Raw genomic sequence first — 20,692 nt, 5'->3', positions numbered from 1 at the left:
ATTTGGAGGCTGTGAAAATCATGGAGTTAACTCGAAGTTACCATTGCTTTCAGGTCAACGTTGTTCTGGAATGATTATACTTGTTAGGGCATCTGGTGGAAGCAGATCAGGCTGAATACATTGGCTTCCTGATCAAAAATGCACCAAACATTGATGTTATTTTATTTTCATTTCCCATTACAAAACTCAGTCATGTTCTGCAAAGTCGGGGTCAGAAGCAGCAGTTTCTTCCGCAGAACAATTAAGCTGAGCACCATAAGTTGATGTTTAAGGATGTAAGAAACTGAAAACAGAAACGTTTTCCAAAATTACTGGATTTGGCATTAAATAACCTCAAAATGGTGATATGCTAGAAAACAAATACAACCAACCAACCCTTGCCTTTCTACTATGAAAAATAACAAGAGAATATTCTTTCCATTATTTTGACTCTCGAGTATATATCATTTGATATATATCATGTGATATGTATCATGTGATATGTATCATTTAAGATATATCATTTAATATCTTATATACTTTTTAGATGGAGTGACGTGGTTCTCAATTGATTAGCTGTGTCAGATATATGCTCAAGAGTCAAAACAATAAGAATATTTTGTCGTAGACCTACTGATAAACAACACAAACAGGATAAAGATCACAGTGTAGTATCTGTTCTGATGCTACACTTCACCTTTTCTGTCCTCGGTCAGTGGAATAGAAATCCTTCATGACTGAGACAATTTAAATTTTTGTTCCTATCCTACATTAAAAAACTGACCGTGTGTCTAACTCTGCCCTCGTGGGGAGGCAAGTAAATAGGAACACCACGAATGAAACCGCATTTTGAAATGAGAATCTGCAAAGATAACTAAAGAACAAATATTATAAAAAAAAGTTATATTAAAAGTTATATTAAAAGTTATATTAAAAGTTATGATTGTGTTGCAAGTTAATGGAGAGATATCAGAAGCTCTGATTGGTCAAATGAGATTCTGCTTTAAATGAGAAAAGCATTTTTGAATATTGCATTTAACGTAATTGTTGAAACGTAGAACTAGGTGTCGGTGGCTGTGAGGATAGTTGCCTCATAGTTAAAATACAATTGGATCGATTCTAATTATTTCATGAATGTCTGAAATCACTATAAACGATCCCATTATAACAACACATGTTCCATTAATCGTATGCAAGTACTTTTTCAGCATTAAATAACCTAAAAATGGTTGATATGCCATAAAATAAAATAAAAAATCAGAAAAAAAAAGTCTTTTGATAGTTCGAACACTCATATTTATACTTATATACTGTATTTAATTCTCAGTTGTGGGTTTCGTAGGGATGACCAATTTTCATGTGTGAACATCGACCCATTCTAGACGCAATACAATGACAGTGAGAAAAACATTGAGGTAGATGTGAACAGGCATGAATTATTTTGTTGAACATTTTGTTAATGTTGTAATGTTGTCCAAACACAAGCTTTTTTTTTTTTTTCTGAGTTTTAAACTAGCCTTCTAAAAATACCTTTTATTCTCTTAAAACGCTTCAAGCAAACTATGCCATACTTCCTATGTTATTGCAGTGTTTCTCAAACATTCTTACATCGTGACACGCTATTGAGTGGTTTAAATTTCCACGGTACACCTCTCACAAGAAAAAGATGAATACTTAACAATGCTTATTAATGTTTATTTTCATGAAAAATTCAAAATATCATAAAATTTAAATGATTTATTATACACTAACAGGAAGACCCGGCATTGCCCGGGATTGATCAACAAATGTTTAACACTTTCAGTAATTTGGCATAATCACATTGATACACTGGTTCTCATTAGATCACCAAAGTTAAGCAGTCACGAGCCTGGTCAGTACCAGATGGGTTACCATTTGGGAATGCTAGGTGCTGTGTGTGCTTCATTGGGATGTAGAAATTTTGAACTTTGTATTTGAAGGTGCATTTAAAACCACTGGGAAAGATGTACCCTCGGTTTTCATGAAGATATGCATCTGTGAGAAGGAAAGTTGATATAAAACTTGAGGTCGATTGTCTGCTCTGTTTGTGGTAACCATTTGCACCGACTGAGATTAGCAGTTGTTCCAAAATGTGTGGATGGTTCTACACAAAGCACTATAAACAATTCATGCAACTTATGTTGAAATCGTCGGGAGAATCCACACATACATATACAATTAAAAATAATTTTTTTATACCTACAAACATTAGTGTTTAGTGTTTCATACTTATGCAATCATCAGTGTAGGATGACAATTTCTGCCAGTCGAGAGATTCGAACTTGCCTACAAAGCCATCTTTGATTCCATTTGCTAAGGCTCTACCTCCAGACCACCAAACAATTGCGACGAGAATGAATGGAATTAAGAACTACTAAATGCTCAATTTGGGCACAGACATTAGACAATCCGTAATGTTTAAACGATAGGACGTCGTGGACATTGCATAAATACTAGTTGATTGCCTCTTAGTTTATACATCCTATTCTTAAGTATTCTTAATTATTGATAATTATAATGCTAATTATTGATAATTATAATTAAATAATAATTATTGATAATTATAATTAAATAATAATTATTGATAATTATAATTAAATAATAATTATTGATAATTATAATTAAATAATTATTCTCTTATGCTTGCGCAATCATCAATGTAGGATAACAATTCCTGCTGGTCGGGAAATTCAAACCTAGCCATAAAGCCATCTTTAACTCCATTTTCTAAGCCTCTACCTCTGGGCAACTAATATATATATATATATATATATTATATATTATATTACAATAGAAAAATGCGAGGATGAAAAGTAATATAAGTAATTCTTTTTAAAATTCAGTTTATAACATAATATAATCAATTCTTAATGCTGCAATATTTTAAGTTATAAATTTATATTTTTTTACTAGAATATCTAATCCTTTTCTTTTCCAGTTTTAACAACTTTTCCAGGTTTAATCTTAACCATATCACTTTTCATGCTCGCATTTTTCTATTGTAATCCATGATTTTTTCAGGCTTTGAGTAAATTCACTTGTTCTTTGTTTAATTTCAGGCTTATTTTTTTGCCCCCATAAACATAACGTACACATATGTAATAACAATGTGCGGCACTCGTCTGCTTTCAATACCCCCCCCCCCCTTATCTCCCTTTCATGCTCTCATTCTGTTTCACTTGTTATTTCTCCTTTCCTGAGAGTGGTGAATTGGTAGCAACAGTAGTCACTGAAGCGATGTGGTTGCTATGGAAACGAGTCATAAAAAACGTGACTTACCTCCTTACGTTTTTTTTTTTAAAAGATTTTGAACACCAGTAAATTCATAACTTTTGTTTTACTGAACGAAAATTGAAATTTTTGTTTCACAATATAGCTGAGAAGGTGATCTATAAACTGTAATAATTGCTTGAAATTTGGTCGAAAAATGAGTGAGCGATGAAGCTTTAAAGCAGTTCTAAATGACTAAAACTGCCACTTAACCATATAGTCAAACAAGGCTGTGTTTGAATGATATATTATTGTGGTCCTTTGTTGTGGACCACTAGGTGTATCAGAATTTTTGTAGGAATTTTTGACACCCCTAGCACGAAACTGCGAATAAAATATAAAAAACTCGTAATTTCTCTTTTAAAAGTTTATTTTCTTTATGGATTATACTTCCAAAATAAACTATTAAAGTTGTTTTAAAAATGATAGAAATATTTTTTTATTTAAAAAAAAAAACAGTAATGAAATTAATTGAATTTTACGAGCTCAGTATTTTTCAATTTTTAAACTTTAAAAATCTATCAATTTTTCTATTGATTCAATTTTTACGATATTTTCAGGGTCAATGTGAAATTTTATGCTCTTTCCAATAAACTGAATATAATATTTTAGACAAACATTTTTTTTAAATTCACGCCCCCCCCATTTTCAAGTGTCTATTAAAAAGTAAATAATTAATTTACCAAAATTTTATATATCACAAATTGAAGAGAAAAGATCAATAATATATTTAAATTTAAAACAAAAAAAAAAGTAGTGTTTTTTTTTTAGAAATTTACCTGTAAAGTCTGAAGTTTAAAACCTTTTTTTTTAAAAACCACGTTGTTTGTTTTTTCTTTTGTTTTTTCTTTTTTTTTAAATGAACCTTTGGTCCTTGCTCTTAATTGAAAAAAAAATTAGGGCTTGAATTACATTTTTTGAGGAGTTATAAGCTTGGAAAGACAGGGTGGAATTATTCAATATTTTTCACGAAATTTCTGACACACCTAGTGGACCACTTAGCCATGCACATGAAAATAATGACTAGTCTTATTTAGAGACATAAAACTAACCTGTTACCTAGGGTGTCTTGTATCCGAATAGATATTTGTTTTCATGTACTTTAATCTCAGCATGAATCACTGTTTAAAGAGACACTACCCCCCCCCCCAAAAAAAATGTTTTTCAAATTCTCTGTGATCAAAACTTCAGGACAGATGTATTTCCCTATTTTTTGCGGGGTGGGGGTCTCTTTCGGTTAAATATTTCTCCCTTGCAGTAAGCGTGTTATTCACATACATAGTAAATATGGAACCAATTAAACATGCATCACTGCGCATGTTTACAATTTAAGTTATGCTTAGAAATAAAGATGTTTATTTCAATATCGAAATTTAAATTTTCAGTGATAAACTTTTTCTTTCCATCAAAAATTCTACCGGAATGAAAATCCAAATTTTGAAACTTATTTTCTATTATTACTGTATTCATTTGAAACTTTTCTATTATAAAATGAAACACTGTAATCATAGTAAAATTCTGTAAAGCAAGATTTGCTTTTGATAGAAAAAAAAATGCCTTCCTTCTGTTAATGAAATTTGTTGCAGATAAAAGTGGCTTCTCTACTAAAAATATTCAGGGCAGGAATCGAAACTAAATCGAATTCCAATGTTTTCTTAACATGGACCAACACTAAAAAGGAAATGGCTATTCAGAATCAAGTATTGATATATTAAAACAGAAACTATTTAGGTCTAAAGTAGGAAATCTAGCATAAAAAATGAGGTATTTTATCATTAATTCATTACTTTATGAAGGACTAGCGGGGGTACCTGGTGGTGTTAAGGTGGTGTAGTAAGGAACCACAAAAAAAAAGTGGTAGAATTGTGGGGGGGGATCAAAACAACAGTAGGCAGTTTGGGTGGAGAGAGATGTAAAAAAAAAAAAAGCGGTAATAGGCAAGCAGGTTTGAACCCGTAACGCGAAGGAGGAAAAAAGTTAAAAAAAAAACAAAAAAAAAAACATGATGCCTTTGCCGATGCATCTATGGCAACACCGGAAGTTGTGAATGTCGAAATTAAGCGTAGTCAATCGAAAGGAGACGATTACTGGCAAAAATGTCAACGGAAAAAGCTACCACTCCTTGTAAAAAAACTGGTGAGTTAAGGGTGAAAGAATTAATGTTTTTGGTCAATTTTTTGATATTTGTTGTCCAAAAGATCGAAGTTTAAAACGATACCAATGCGTCTGTCGGAAGTTTTTGTGACACACACACACACATGCACACGCATTTTGAAGAAGATGTACTTTTTTTTTGTAGATTTCCTGAATTTATTTTTTATTAAAAAAGAGTGGAATTCCGGTTTAAAGAGACACTAACTTTATAAAAATTATACACAGAAAAACAATGAAAAGTAAAACTCAAAGAAACATCGCAATAGTCACCTACTAAGCAATACAGAATGGACACTATTAATTATAAATAATAAAGTCACAATTAGCTTGGGTTAAATCTCCCGACCAGTAATCGTCTCTTCCTGCACTGCGACAGCATGAAACACTGGTGTCTCTTGGTATAAAAATAATTAGTTATAATTATTAGCCCCTTTTAAGAAGTCTTAAAGTTGAGCACTGTCTGAGAAATAAAAAAAAAAAAAGGTGGCTTTGTGTGATGTTCACAATGACCAGTCATTAGAACACTAGTGAATGTCTTAATGTTATATCTGTATTTGGCATTTATAGTTGTTAAATTTCCCTTAATTCTTGTAGGAGTTGATGTTGGTTTGGAGGTAATGTCCAAGCAAATGGGGTTAAAGGTGATTTTGTAGCTGGGTTCAAAACCAGTAGCAATCATTATTTCCTGCACTGATGATTGTGAAAGCTTGAAACACTAGTGTCTGTGAGTACAAAAATAAGTGTGTGTGTGTGTATATATATATATATATATATATGGTGTCCAAAAAGTCACTGAATGGTTTTGAACTTTTTATTTTTGATATCTTTTTATAATTTTAACAATTTGACTAAGACATTGGGAAATTAAAAAAAAAAAAAATGCAAAATTCAAACAAGTTTTATTTATGAAAAATAATGTCTTTTAAATGTTGCTCATTTTCAGCTTTGCATATTTGTGATTTTTTCAAAACATTATTCATGATAGATTGCAGAATCTCTGGATTGTGATTTAATTCCCTTATTTCATTCTGCGAACTGGCAGACCTTGAAACGTCAAAACCCCAAACCCTGCAAGAATTGAAGGAAAACATCAGGAACGAAATAAGGGAATTAAATCACAATCAAGAGATTCTACAATCTGTCACAGAATAATGTTTTGGAAAGAGCACAAATATGAGAAGCTGAAAATGGGCGACATTTAAGACATTATTTTCTAAAAATAAAGATTGTTTGAATTTTGCATTTTTAAAAACAAATATTTCCCAATGTCTTAGGTTGTGTTAAAATTACAGAAAGATATCATCAAAAATGAATCTAATTAAGTTCAAAACTCTTCAGTGACTTTTTGGACACACTGTATATATAGTAATAAGTAGCAATGGTTAGCGATAAAATTGGACATATAAAAACAATAACTTTAAGGCTCCCAATACTCATAGTAGAACTGTTCACAAGCGTAACAGATAAAGTGCTTGATAAAATTGACACTCTTCTGGAGGTTGAAGGTTCAATCCTCGATGTGAGTGGCACTAAGAATACAGTTGCAAATTACTTAAAACTTTGACCCGATCATGGCTGATGGAATGAGAGCATACTACCCCTGTGGATTAAATAAAGGGTTCTGTTGGAAATTCTGTGAAGATTCCAGAGTTTGACAAGATTGACCTGAAAAAGATTGGAGGTACATCAATTGAAACTTTGTGAAAAATCACTTGAGATAAGAACAGTAGACAAAATAATCTAAATAATATGAATAATCAATCGTCAACTAAAAAAGAAATCATTAAGTCGATTCACACTTAAATTGTTTTTAATTAAGAAAATGCTGATTTCTGCCTTGATTTTATTTTTCATCCTTTCTTTCTTTCCTTATCTTTTTTTTTTTTCTCTCTTTTCTTTCCTGCTCCATCTAGTTTCGTCTGGTCTTGCTTCTCTTTCCCTTCTCTCTAGAAATGTTAATTTTACCATACTTAAAACTGTTACTGATGCACGTAGGGGATATAGAAAACTTTTATCTCTAAAGAATGACTTCCTGTCTCCTTCCCAACCACATGTACGTTAGGATTCTTTCTCTTAAAGATTTTTTTTTTTTTTTGCCATTGGTTACTCGCATCTCTTAATAATTTCAGTATGGTACATTTGATTGGAAAAGATATGTAACCTATAATTTATTTCCCAGTCATGGGCAAAATAGCAACGAATGTTCAATTAACCGTGTATAATGAATCATTTATAAAAGATATTATTAAATAATTATAAAAGTGTTGGTATCTTATAAAACAAAAGAAATCATTTTGCTACGTGTTTGGGACCTTATGTCGGTAATGATTGGGTTAGCTAGTGTGAATTTTGGCAGAGGTTACATTAGACATGTCAAGATGACGTTAATCTTCAGAGTTGCACCCAGAAACGAATGGCATAAGGACAAGGCAGAGACAACAAAGTAGACGCAGTAGACAAAACAAAATCAAATGATCACAAATGGTGAATAGGGTTATGTTTTTTGAGTCTGTCTATTTCGGGAAGCCATACGAACGAAATTTGGCCCAATGATAAAAAAAAACTGATAATCTCAACGAATGTTACGATGTCCGTGCATCACTCATTTCTTATGTTAGAAAATTAAGTTAAGAAGGAAATAATTGTTTTGTCTCTCTCTCTCTCCAAACTCTATTCTTTTCAATAAAACCTTTAAGAAACTCAGCAAACGTCTCCCTTGTCATCTTTCTGCATGAGAAAAGATGATATAGTTGGTGATGAAGAGAAAGAAAACTCATTTCATATTTATTACAGACATTTAAACTTGTTGTTGACTATAAAAAATAGAGAAGGTTTGAATGTATGAAACGTAAAAGTTGTTAATGAAAACCTTTCACAATGAATTGTTAATAATTTGTATTGTTTATAATTATGGTTGTTTAATTTGTTCTCTTTGTAAATCTTGTTTTAATGTTTTTTGCTTTTTTTATAGGAAAAAAGATCCTCCCCCAAATAAAAAAGATAAAATGCTCAACTGTAATGTTGTTGCTGATTGCATCTGTGCTCCGAACATGAGGTAAGTTTTTTTTTTTTCTTTTTTTTTTAACAAATTCCAAGCACAAGTTATCTCCCTTTACAATCACTTTTACTCAAATAATGTAAATCAGTGGACTTTAAACTATGGCCTGTAGACCAAATCTGGCCCACCAAAGTCTTTAATCTCGCCTGCAGAGCTCTTATGGAAAATGCAAAAATATTCAGAAAAAATCTTTAAAGTTGGAAATGTGTGAAAATAGTGGTTTTTGATCTTGTTCAAAAAAAAAAAAAACAGTTTCACTAAAAATGACAAAACTGTATAAAACACGTACAGGTCATTTTTTTTAAAATATTTTGATGCACATAGCTTTAACATGTCAGCAATATGGCACCTGGTTCGAAAACTTTGAGACTACTAGGTGTGAATAATTTTCTGTCATTGTAGAGGAGCCCCACATTTATGTTACCTGTGATTGTTAAGTTGACGAGTTTCAACAAAGAACTCTCAAGTAGCGCATTATTATTGATTGAGAAGTTTTCTTGTAATTGTTAAAGGAAAGAAGTTTAGTCTGAGCAGCATTAAATTTTACCATCCAACGATATTATCTTTCCTCTGTACGTGAATCTTCATATATTTTTTTTTTTTTTTTTCCACTTGTAATTTTGATGTAAACCATTAATCAGAATGGGTAATAATATCTCGTTTACGTACAGGCCACACACAGCTAACACGTTCATTTATCCAGAAACAAGAGGGTCATCCATCGTGTCGAGCATGTGAAATACCATACATTATTACTCACTTCATGATGGAATGTAGTGACATCGTTCGCATTAGACATTTTTCGATGCTGATAAAATGAGAAATCTAATTACTAAAAAAATCAATATGGAGACGATTCTATGATTCTTGAAGACCATCAAATTATATAATTAAACGTAGAGAAAAAAAAATGTATCAGGAATGATAAATTTACAAAAAAAAATTTTTTTTTTTTTACAATGGAGTCACTATTATCAAGGCCTGGAGGCCACTCGAGGATAAGGGTTAATGAGTACGGTGGTCAATGGGGGAACATGTCATAGTAATTGTTAGTAGTGGAAATTTGGTAAATTGGATTACTTAAGAGGAACGGCTCATCAAGAACTTGTTTATATTGGACTTGAAGACGACCATATTGTAGTCAGTGGGAAAGCAGGAAAACAGAACAGAGTTCTACAGGCGTACAGTTCTAAGAAAGAAGCTTTGTTCATGGAATCATAAGTTCTTAGTGAATCTTGGCTTCAATCATTTTTTTCCTCAAGTTTTATTAAAGTATGTTCTGCCCGTTGAATCGACCGCACAATGTTTTGATTAAATGCTATGCTTGAGGCATGAAAATAAACAGGTTTATCAAATAGTGGATCCTCAGCTATCTATATTACTAGCGGGGGTACCAGGCGTTGTCTGGGTGTTTGGTGGTGTGTGTGGTGTTAAATAAAAAAGAAACCGGAGGGAGGGGGGTAAAAGTTGGTAGGATCGAACCCGAAGCCCTGAGGCGAAGTTTGAAAATAAAATCGGCCAGCCAGAATGAGTTACTGAAAGATGTTTCAATTTATTTAAGTAAGAATCAAATTGACAGGTGCGCGCACGGAAGTCGTCGAGTGTTACGACGACGATGAAAGCATTGTTATAAGCGAAGTAAAAAAAGAAAACAATGTTAAAACTTAAGCGGGGGGTGGGTGGTAATCAAAACATCGAAAAAAAATACAAAAAAAACTAATGTAAGGCAAACGAACGATGTTAAATGTAGAAATCGAAAAAACAAAAGAAAAACCCAGAAAAACGAACACGTGAAAAATGACTTAAATAAACCTGTTTCGATATTAAAATTTAAAAAATCGGTGGATACGCGGGTGTTTTTGGGTGTGTGGTTGTGGGTTGATAAGCGAAGTAAAAAAAAAAACCCAGAAAAACGAACGTTACATGAAAAATGGCTTAAATAACACTGGTTCAATATTTAAATTTAAAAAAATCCCCCCCCCAAAATAAAAACATCTTACACCACGATTCGAACCCAAAACGTTTAGATAATGAACCAACACGCTAACCAACTGAGCTAATGCGACATACATGAAATTTAGTCAGTTCTTCAACTATTTAAACTAAATCAGGTCATGACGTCATCTGACGCATGCGTAGAACCGGTCGTCGTCACGAGAGGACCGTTTTTGTTGACCCCCCCCCTCCCCTGTCGAAAATTGTCGATTCCGGGATGAAAAAATGAACGTTTTTGGCCAATTTTTCGATATTTTTCGAGCGAAGGATGGAGCTTCAATATGATACCGAGTTTGTGAATTTTCGCTGTCTGTCGAAAGGTTTTAGCAGACACACAAACACACATACATACACACATTTTCGCTTTTATATATATAGATTAACTATAAAAGTGAGAATGTTTGTAAGTACAACTCTTGACCTATATACTCAACAAATTTCTGATCTGCAGACTTGAAATTTGGTATATAGGATATTCAGACATGTGGAAAACTTTTTAATTGGTTTTCATCCAGAAAAAGGTCTGCTAAGGAGTCAAAATTGAAAAATTGGTACTTGGAAGTTGTCGGATTTTTATCTGTTTGTCAACTTTTTCATAAATGCGCATGTGTGAATCGTTCCCATGACAGCTTCCTTATGTTAAGAATAAGTAGGTTTGAGAACACTTTCTAAAGATAATGTGAAGCTGGTTTAATGGTTATTGTACGTGACTCACTGTCTTGAGGTTTTGGTTTGGATCTCAGTTTTAGTATTTTTTTTACTTACAAGAAGTGAACTGTTTAAAAAAACATAATACTTGCATGCACATGTCTCATTTTCTTTTTGTTTTCTTTACTTCATTTTTTTTTTTTTTTTTTTTTTATTTAAAAAATTTTTTTTAAAGGAATTTCATGTTACGTTTAATACCAGGCAATGCTGGATACATCTGCTAGCATTTCATATTTATGAGAAAAGTCATTCCCAATTTCTCAAATTAAATGCACATATATCCATTTTTTTTTTTTTTTTGCCATTTGAAAAGTAGCTTTATTTTTCTTTTAATTTTGAATATGTTTAATTACTAACCTTATTGATTTCATTTTTTTTTAGGCAAAATGAATGTTTAGCCATTAAATTTTAAAAAAACTTTAGATTAAATGCGTAAATTATGACTTTAACTATTTTTTAAATTCTAGATCTATTGTCGATTTCCCTAAATTCCTTGGAATCGCAATGGAAACATTCCTGATGCTCTGCGATGATCCTGAAGCTGATATTCGAATGGTTGCAGACGAATGCTTAAACAGAACAATTAAGGTAATTTTTGATAAAGTTGAGGTGAGAAGGCAGAAAGAAAGAAAGAGAGAGAGTTATATCCTATAAGTTTATGACTTAATTATTTCCAAATCTACTTGGGGCATTTTAACATGTAGCTAATCAGGTTCTAAGATTCCGTCGGACAGTCTGATGTAACTGCTATGCACACAATCTCTTTCTTGACATATTTCTGCTGAACTTGTCAACAGCTCCATTCCCACAGAGTGGGTTCATTTACTGAAAAAGTCACCTACTTGATCATTGTATACAATACATCCTGTTTATTATTTACACATGCAGAACTGTATGTCTACTGAGATATGCTAATATCCAATGCAATTAAATTGACTGATGATTGTTTCTAGAATTGATATGTTAATTTAAATATTCAGTACTGGTACAGTTTGTGGCTCGTACTAAAACCGACATATTCGTCGTTTACATAACTGTCGGAAAATGCTGACTGAAGACGATTTGGTGTCAAAATAAAAATGAGGCGATGCTATGAAATATAAAAAAAAATGAAACAGAATTTAAAAAAAATCTGATTGGCTAAGTGCATTATCAGCTTTTTTATATAAATAGCCGAAAGATGCAGACGAAAAGCTGATTTTAACATCAGAAATTGTAGCGGTACGAAATATTCAATGTCGTTGTTCATCATCAATTTATCCGTGTGTGGCAGCTAATCAAGAAAACAACTGAATGTTCACTCGATTGAGAAGGTTGTGAGTGTATGTATTGATTTGGCCAAAAAGTTTTTTTTTTTTTTTTTTTTTTTTTTAGAAAAAAGAAATGCAAACATCAAATTAAAAACATAACCATATTTATGAAATTTATTTTTATGCTAAACTTGGAAATCTTGAGGATGTCGGTGATTTGTCTGGTTATCAAACAGCAATCTTGTTCAAATATGGCTATCACTTGCTCAGTTATCCAGAATTTCTCAATTTTATATGCAAAAGAAAAGGAGAAATTATTTAAAATAATATTAGTTAGGAAATAATCATGTAAAAACAGCCTCTATCTCACTGAAGAGATGTTGCGAGTTTGTCTTTGCTTTGTTATTTTCATGGTAAGTGCTCGACTGAGCTTCAATCTATGATCCCCCCTCTAAAAATTTTCATAAGAAACACTCGTCTAGTTGAAAACACTATCAATAATTCCCCCCACTCTTTATCTGTACCTGAACCTAAATGTAGATTTCATGAACAAAGCTTCTTTCTTAGAACTGCGCACATGTGGAATTGTCTTCCGTTTTCTTATTTTCCAGCTAACTACACTATGGTTGTCTTCAAGTCCAATGTAAACAAGTTCTTGATGAGGCGTTCCACTTAAGTTAACAAATTTACTGAATTTCCGTTACTAACGATTACTATATTGTCCAATTGAGTACTGTACACTCTTAACCCTTATCCTCGAGTGGTCTCTTGGCCTTAATAAGTGGTTATGCCTATGAAAAAACAAAAAACAAACTTTCTGCTTGCTACACCAAATACAGAATTTGAAGAATAGAAATATAAAATGATCTTTAGTAGGCTGGAAAGATGACATTACAAAAAAACAAACAATTCTTTAAGTAAATAAAAAAAAAAAATCTAAACTTATTACTAGTGTTGGGGCGATTAATCGGAAAATCAGAGTATTTAGGATATCGGATTCGGAATCTGAATCGGAAAAATTTGTGCATATTTTCTGATGCCAAAACAATTCTTTTAATTGTCATTTTATTTAATTTTGTTTAAAGCAAAATTTTTCTTTTTTAATTTAATAATTATAAAATAATAAATATTGATTTTTAATTTAATAATTATAAAATAATAAATATTGATTTTTAATTTAATAATTATAAAATAATAAATATTGATTTTTAATTTAATAATTATAAAATAATAAATATTGATTTTTAATTTAATAATTATAAAATAATAAATATTGATTTTTAATTTAATAATTATAAAATAATAAATATTGATTTTTAATTTAATAATTATAAAATAATAAATATTGATTTTTAATTTAATAATTATAAAATAATAAATATTGATTTTTAATTTAATAATTATAAAATAATAAATATTGATTTTTAATTTAATAATTATAAAATAATAAATATTGATTTTTAATTTAATAATTATAAAATAATAAATATTGATTTTTAATTTAATAATTATAAAATAATAAATATTGATTTTTAATTTAATAATTATAAAATAATAAATATTGATTTTTAATTTAATAATTATAAAATAACAAATATTGATTTTTAATTTAATAATTATAAAATAATAAATATTGATTTTTAATTTAATAATTATAAAATAATAAATATTGATTTTTAATTTAATAATTATAAAATAATAAATATTGATTTTTAATTTAATAATTATAAAATAATAAATATTGATTTTTAATTTAATAATTATAAAATAATAAATATTGATTTTTAATTTAATAATTATAAAATAATAAATATTGATTTTTAATTTAATAATTATAAAATAATAAATATTGATTTTTAATTTAATAATTATAAAATAACAAATATTGATTTTTAATTTAATAATTATAAAATAATAAATATTGATTTTTAATTTAATAATTATAAAATAATAAATATTGATTTTTAATTTAATAATTATAAAATAACAAATATTGATTTTTAATTCAATAATTATAAAATAATAAATATTGATTTTTAATTTAATAATTATAAAATAATAAATATTGATTTTTAATTTAATAATTATAAAATAATAAATATTGATTTTTAATTTAATAATTATAAAATAATAAATATTGATTTTTAATTTAATAATTATAAAATAATAAATATTGATTTTTAATTTAATAATTATAAAATAATAAATATTGATTTTTAATTTAATAATTATAAAATAATAAATATTGATTTTTAATTTAATAATTATAAAATAATAAATATTGATTTTTAATTTAATAATTATAAAACAATAAATATTGATTTTTAATTTAATAATTATAAAATAATAAATATTGATTTTTAATTTAATAATTATAAAATAATAAATATTGATTTTTAATTTAATAATTATAAAATAATAAATATTGATTTTTAATTTAATAATTATAAAATAATAAATATTGATTTTTAATTTAATAATTATAAAATAATAAATATTGATTTTTAATTTAATAATTATAAAATAATAAATATTGATTTTTAATTTAATAATTATAAAATAATAAATATTGATTTTTAATTTAATAATTATAAAATAATAAATATTGATTTTTAATTTAATAATTATAAAATAATAAATATTGATTTTTAATTTAATAATTATAAAATAATAAATATTGATTTTTAATTTAATAATTATAAAATAATAAATATTGATTTTTAATTTAATAATTATAAAATAATAAATATTGATTTTTAATTTAATAATTATAAAATAATAAATATTGATTTTTAATTTAATAATTATAAAATAATAAATATTGATTTTTAATTTAATAATTATAAAATAATAAATATTGATTTTTAATTTAATAATTATAAAATAATAAATATTGATTTTTAATTTAATAATTATAAAATAATAAATATTGATTTTTAATTTAATAATTATAAAATAATAAATATTGATTTTTAATTTAATAATTATAAAATAATAAATATTGATTTTTAATTTAAAAATTATAAAATAATAAATATTGATTTTTAATTTAATAATTATAAAATAATAAATATTGATTTTTAATTTAATAATTATAAAATAATAAATATTGATTTTTAATTTAATAATTATAAAATAATAAATATTGATTTTTAATTTAATAATTATAAAATAATAAATATTGATTTTTAATTTAATAATTATAAAATAACAAATATTGATTTTTAATTTAATAATTATAAAATAATAAATATTGATTTTTAATTTAATAATTATAAAATAATAAATATTGATTTTTAATTTAAAAATTATAAAATAATAAATATTGATTTTTAATTTAATAATTATAAAATAATAAATATTGATTTTTAATTTAATAATTATAAAATAATAAATATTGATTTTTAATTTAATAATTATAAAATAATAAATATTGATTTTTAATTTAATAATTATAAAATAATAAATATTGATTTTTAATTTAATAATTATAAAATAACAAATATTGATTTTTAATTTAATAATTATAAAATAACAAATATTGATTTTTAATTCAATAATTATAAAATAATAAATATTGATTTTTAATTTAATAATTATAAAATAACAAATATTGATTTTTAATTCAATAATTATAAAATAACAAATATTGATTTTTAATTCAATAATTATAAAATAATAAATATTGATTTTTAATTTAATAATTATAAAATAACAAATATTGATTTTTAATTTAATAATTATAAAATAACAAATATTGATTTTTAATTCAATAATTATAAAATAATAAATATTGATATTTAATTTAATAATTATAAAATAATAAATATTGATTTTTAATTTAATAATTATAAAATAATAAATATTGATTTTTAATTTAATAATTATAAAATAATAAATATTGATTTTTAATTTAATAATTATAAAGTAATAAATATTGATTTTTAATTTAATAATTATAAAGTAATAAATATTGATTTTTAATTTAATAATTATAAAATAATATTTATTGATTTTTAATTTAATAATTATAAAATAATAAATATTGATTTTTAATTTAAAAATTATAAAATATTTATTGATTTTTAATTTAAAAATTATAAAATATTTATTGATTTTTAATTTAAAAATTATAAAATATTTATTGATTTTTAATTTAAAAATTATAAAATATTGATTTTTAATTTAAAAATTATAAAATATTGATTTTTAATTTAAAAATTATAAAATATTGATTTTTAATTTAAAAATTATACAATAATATTTATTGATTTTTAATTTAAAAATTATACAATATTTATTGATTTTTAATTTAAAAATTATACAATAATATTTATTGATTTTTAATTTAAAAATTATACAATAATATTTATTGATTTTTGATTTAAAAATTATAAAACAATAAATATTTATTGATTTTTTAATTTAATAATTATAAAATAATAAATATTTATTCATTTTTAACTATTAGTAAAACTAAAATCCATAGATGATCTCCCACAAGTGTATTTTGTTTGGCTAGGAAAATATCTCTGCATTTAGCATCTGTTTTTACAGTAATCTGTGTAAAACAACTCTCAATGTTTATAAAGAATTGAAATCGGTAATTGTATTGGAATTGGGGGGAAAAATATTGGAATCATCCCATCACTACTTATTACGCACTGATGGCAATGTACTCACTATACCAAATATAGGATTTGAAGAATAGGAATATAAAACGATCCTTAATAGGCTGGAAAGAAGGTATTATAAAAAAGAAAGAATTAACTTTTTGGGGTCAATCCAATACATTGTTTAAGAAATAATTCACACAAAGTCAACCAATCGAATACCAATACACAAAATATAAGTAAAACTATTTATTTTTAAAATAATCTAATGAGTGGTTTTAAAGAACAATTTCATCGTATTAATCCATTGATTATTTGTATTGCATTTTTGTTTATAGTTTTTTTTATTGTACATAAGATTTTATTTCATTCTAGGAGTCTGAAACCAATAAAACAGCTTTTTTTATTTATTTATTGATTTTTTTTTTTCCACCCCAAACAAGGCACAGTGTTACTTTGATGAGTACTACTATTGGGGACAGAAATTGCGGGGATACTATGTAGGGAGTTGAGCAGCAAGATGTCTATTCGCATTACACTTGAACTTCTGCGTGTCAGTACAGTTGGGAAAGCAGAATCCCGGAAGAGAGTTCCAAAGTCTAGCATTTCCGAGGAAGAAACTATTAGAGTAGAAGGCGTTCTTACATCTAGGGATATCTACTGTGTAGGGGTGGGATTTTACTGCTTGTCGGGGGGTATTTACGTCGAATGTGGAATGAAAGTCAAATTTGTACATTCGTCTCATTTTTTTTTTTTTTTTTTTTTTTTGTGAATTTTCTGTTTCCGACTTCATAGGTAAAATAACTGTTTATTTAACAACATTATTATCTATGAAAACATGAGTGTCAATTAAAAAAGCATGGCTATATGTAACAAGCAGCATTCACCCAAGATGTGTTGAACTGACTTTTTCTGAATGGGTAAATGTCTAGGGAGTATAAAATTCACAAGCAATTCCCAGTCGCATGTACATCCTTGTTAGGAGAGATGACAACGTTAGGTTTTTGCAACTCTTGCGGGATGGTGTCTATGTCCTCTTGCATGCAACGCCTGGTCATCCATTTGGTACTAACCAGGCTCAATGTTGCTTAACTTTGGTGATCTGACGAGAACTAGTGTGCCAACACTATATATAATGGCATAATCAGGTTGATGCACTAGTTCATGTTGAATAATTCAAGTTAAGTGATGCTTACCTTGGTCAATACCAGATGAGTGACCATTTTGGAGTACCAGGCTTTGTATGTAGGAGGACGTTGACACCTCCTTGCAAGAACTGCAACAACTTAATATAAAAGGATATACAATTGACTAAGGACCGCTTGTGAACTTGATATTCCCATGAAATTTCCTCTTCAACTGTTCAACTTGTCTAGGGTACTATACACAATTTATGAAATCTTTCACCGTTAATGATTACTACACTACCATCTTACATTCATTAACTATTATCCTTGAGTAGCCTTCGGGCCTTGATAAGTGGTAGCACACAAGTAAAAAAAAAAAAAAATTATGAAAAATATGAATTTAATTTTATTACATTATTATGTTTATTTGTAAAGAACTTAAAAATCCTCTTTCTTTTTTTTTATTTTTTTATTTATTTTTTTTTTTTTAAAGACGCTGCTAGAGACCAATCTGGGCCGCTTACAGGTGGAGCTATACAAGGAAATCAAGAAAAATGGACCATCACGTAGTCTTCGGGGTGCCCTCTGGAGATTTGCGGACATGTGTCATCTGATACGGCCACAGAAGTGCCGGTATAGAACAGTATTATATTTTATTAGCACTAGTCATCTCCTATTAAGATAACACTTTCTCATCATTTAAATCTTCTCATCTGTAGCATTGTGTACTATATGTGAAACACTAATATATAAAGTAAAGTAAGTCTCTTGAGTTTTTGTCATTGATAGTATTTTTTTTGCCTACAAAATCAATATTTGATTCTGGTTTACCAGTTCTTTTTTCAGTATGTTAAGAAAAGTAAGATTTCATTCCTTCCAGAAAATGCTTTAACTGGGACGTTAAACTGATGATGATGATGATAACTGCTTATCAAAACTTGTGCTTATCAAAACTCGCTGCACCCAATGTTGCTATGATTTAATTTTATATATTTGCACATTTTTAACAACGTAAACAACTATTATATTCTTCAATCTTAAATGATTTATCATTTTTATTTTAAAGTGATTATTTAATAATGTTTCATATTAGCAGTTGTCTGTGTTGGACTAAGTAATTTAAAAAAAAAAATTCAGCTAAGTACCTCATATTGCCAATTACATGGTACAACAATAACAAATGAGAATTGGCAAGTCAGAAGTAAAGTTTGATTTGTCAGCATAAATGCTATTTAGGTCTAACTTTGATGACAGAATAAGATAATTTTATCTGGTAAATAACATATTTTCATCAAATATTGAATTCTTGTTTTGTTAATTTAGAATAGATTGTGCTTTTTACTTCTGTTATCAGATCGTGGCTTCCTGACCTAAAATGCACCAAATATTTTTTTCCTTTCCTTTTACAGAACTCAATCATGTTCTGCAAAGTCAAAAACTAAAACAATAATTTTCTTGTACAAAACAATCAAACCAAACACTATGAATAAATATTTGAAGATATAAAAAGTTTGAAACCTAAAAAACTTTTTCTAAAATTACTGGAGTCTGCATTAAATAACCCGAATAGTTATGTCATAAAACAAAACCACCAAACTCTATAAATAAATGTTTGAAGATATAAAGAAGTTTAAACAAAAAACTTTTTCTAAAACGGGATTCGACATTAAATAACGCGAAAAGGGTTGATATGCCATAAAATAAAAACAATTCTGTTCCCTCAAATTATGATAAAAGTTAGGAATTTAAAATTTAGTGAGTTTTTAATTGCATTAAGTTCTAATGATAATGACGTCTCCAAAATTGATTTAAAAAAAACTATAATCAGCCTGTTTGATAAGTGTTCTGGGGTAACTGACACCCCTATTCCTGTCTTCACATGGACTCTCCCATCGCTGTGAAAGGCAGCCATTTTGGACTCTCTAATCAGAGATTCCATGCCAGCCTAATCGTTGACATGACTTTACCGACTCTCCTGTTTGATATTGTGAACCCCTAAAATAAGGCCACAACAATAAGTATGTAGAAAAAAAAATTAGCTCTTAAAAATGCATGCTTTAATGGCAACCTCTAAAATGTAGTTTTATTATTTTTTCTCTCCTTTTGTAGGCCGTATATTGTAAACTTACTGCCTTGTATTGCCCGCGTGTGCAAGAGAGAGGAGGAAGCCGTTCAGGAGACGTTAGCAGCTTCAATGCAAAAAATTTGTCCTGTGCTTATGGCTTTTGCGAATGACACCGAAGTAAAAGTAAGTGACGTATATGACTATGTTAAATATTAATTTTCTTTTTTTTAGGCCGACAAATTTATCGTACCACCCGGTACTTTTTATTCACATCTGCCAGGTTATCTGTTAATTTGCTATTTTTTATTTTTACTTATCAGCTGTAGTAAGGATTGAACGTTTAATCTCCAGAGCAGGGTTTCCAAGACTTCAGGACACCATGGAACCCCTAAGCAGGGCAAAGGTTTTTCATGGAGCACTAACAAGATAATTTCTAAAATAAATATGAAAAA

General features: G+C 27.5%; 1 protein-coding gene across 1 annotated transcript in view; it reads left to right on the top strand.

The window, feature by feature from the left end:
- The window catches only part of LOC145242705 (huntingtin-like), a 228,071-nt gene that overhangs the window by 70,889 nt on the left and 136,490 nt on the right, over positions 1–20,692 (top strand). The window contains exons 3-6 of the mRNA XM_080105836.1: positions 8,396–8,479; positions 11,653–11,773; positions 18,669–18,808; positions 20,285–20,423. Of these exons, the coding sequence (XP_079961962.1) occupies positions 8,396–8,479; positions 11,653–11,773; positions 18,669–18,808; positions 20,285–20,423 (484 nt within the window). The remainder of the gene's footprint in view (positions 1–8,395; positions 8,480–11,652; positions 11,774–18,668; positions 18,809–20,284; positions 20,424–20,692) is intronic.

The sequence above is a fragment of the Euprymna scolopes genome, chromosome 21, assembly GCF_053919585.1.
Source record: "Euprymna scolopes isolate OS-2025 chromosome 21, ASM5391958v1, whole genome shotgun sequence".
NCBI classification, from domain to species: Eukaryota; Metazoa; Mollusca; class Cephalopoda; order Sepiida; family Sepiolidae; genus Euprymna; species Euprymna scolopes.
Note: the sequence above shows the minus strand (reverse complement) of the source record. Positions and strands in the feature narration are given on the sequence as shown.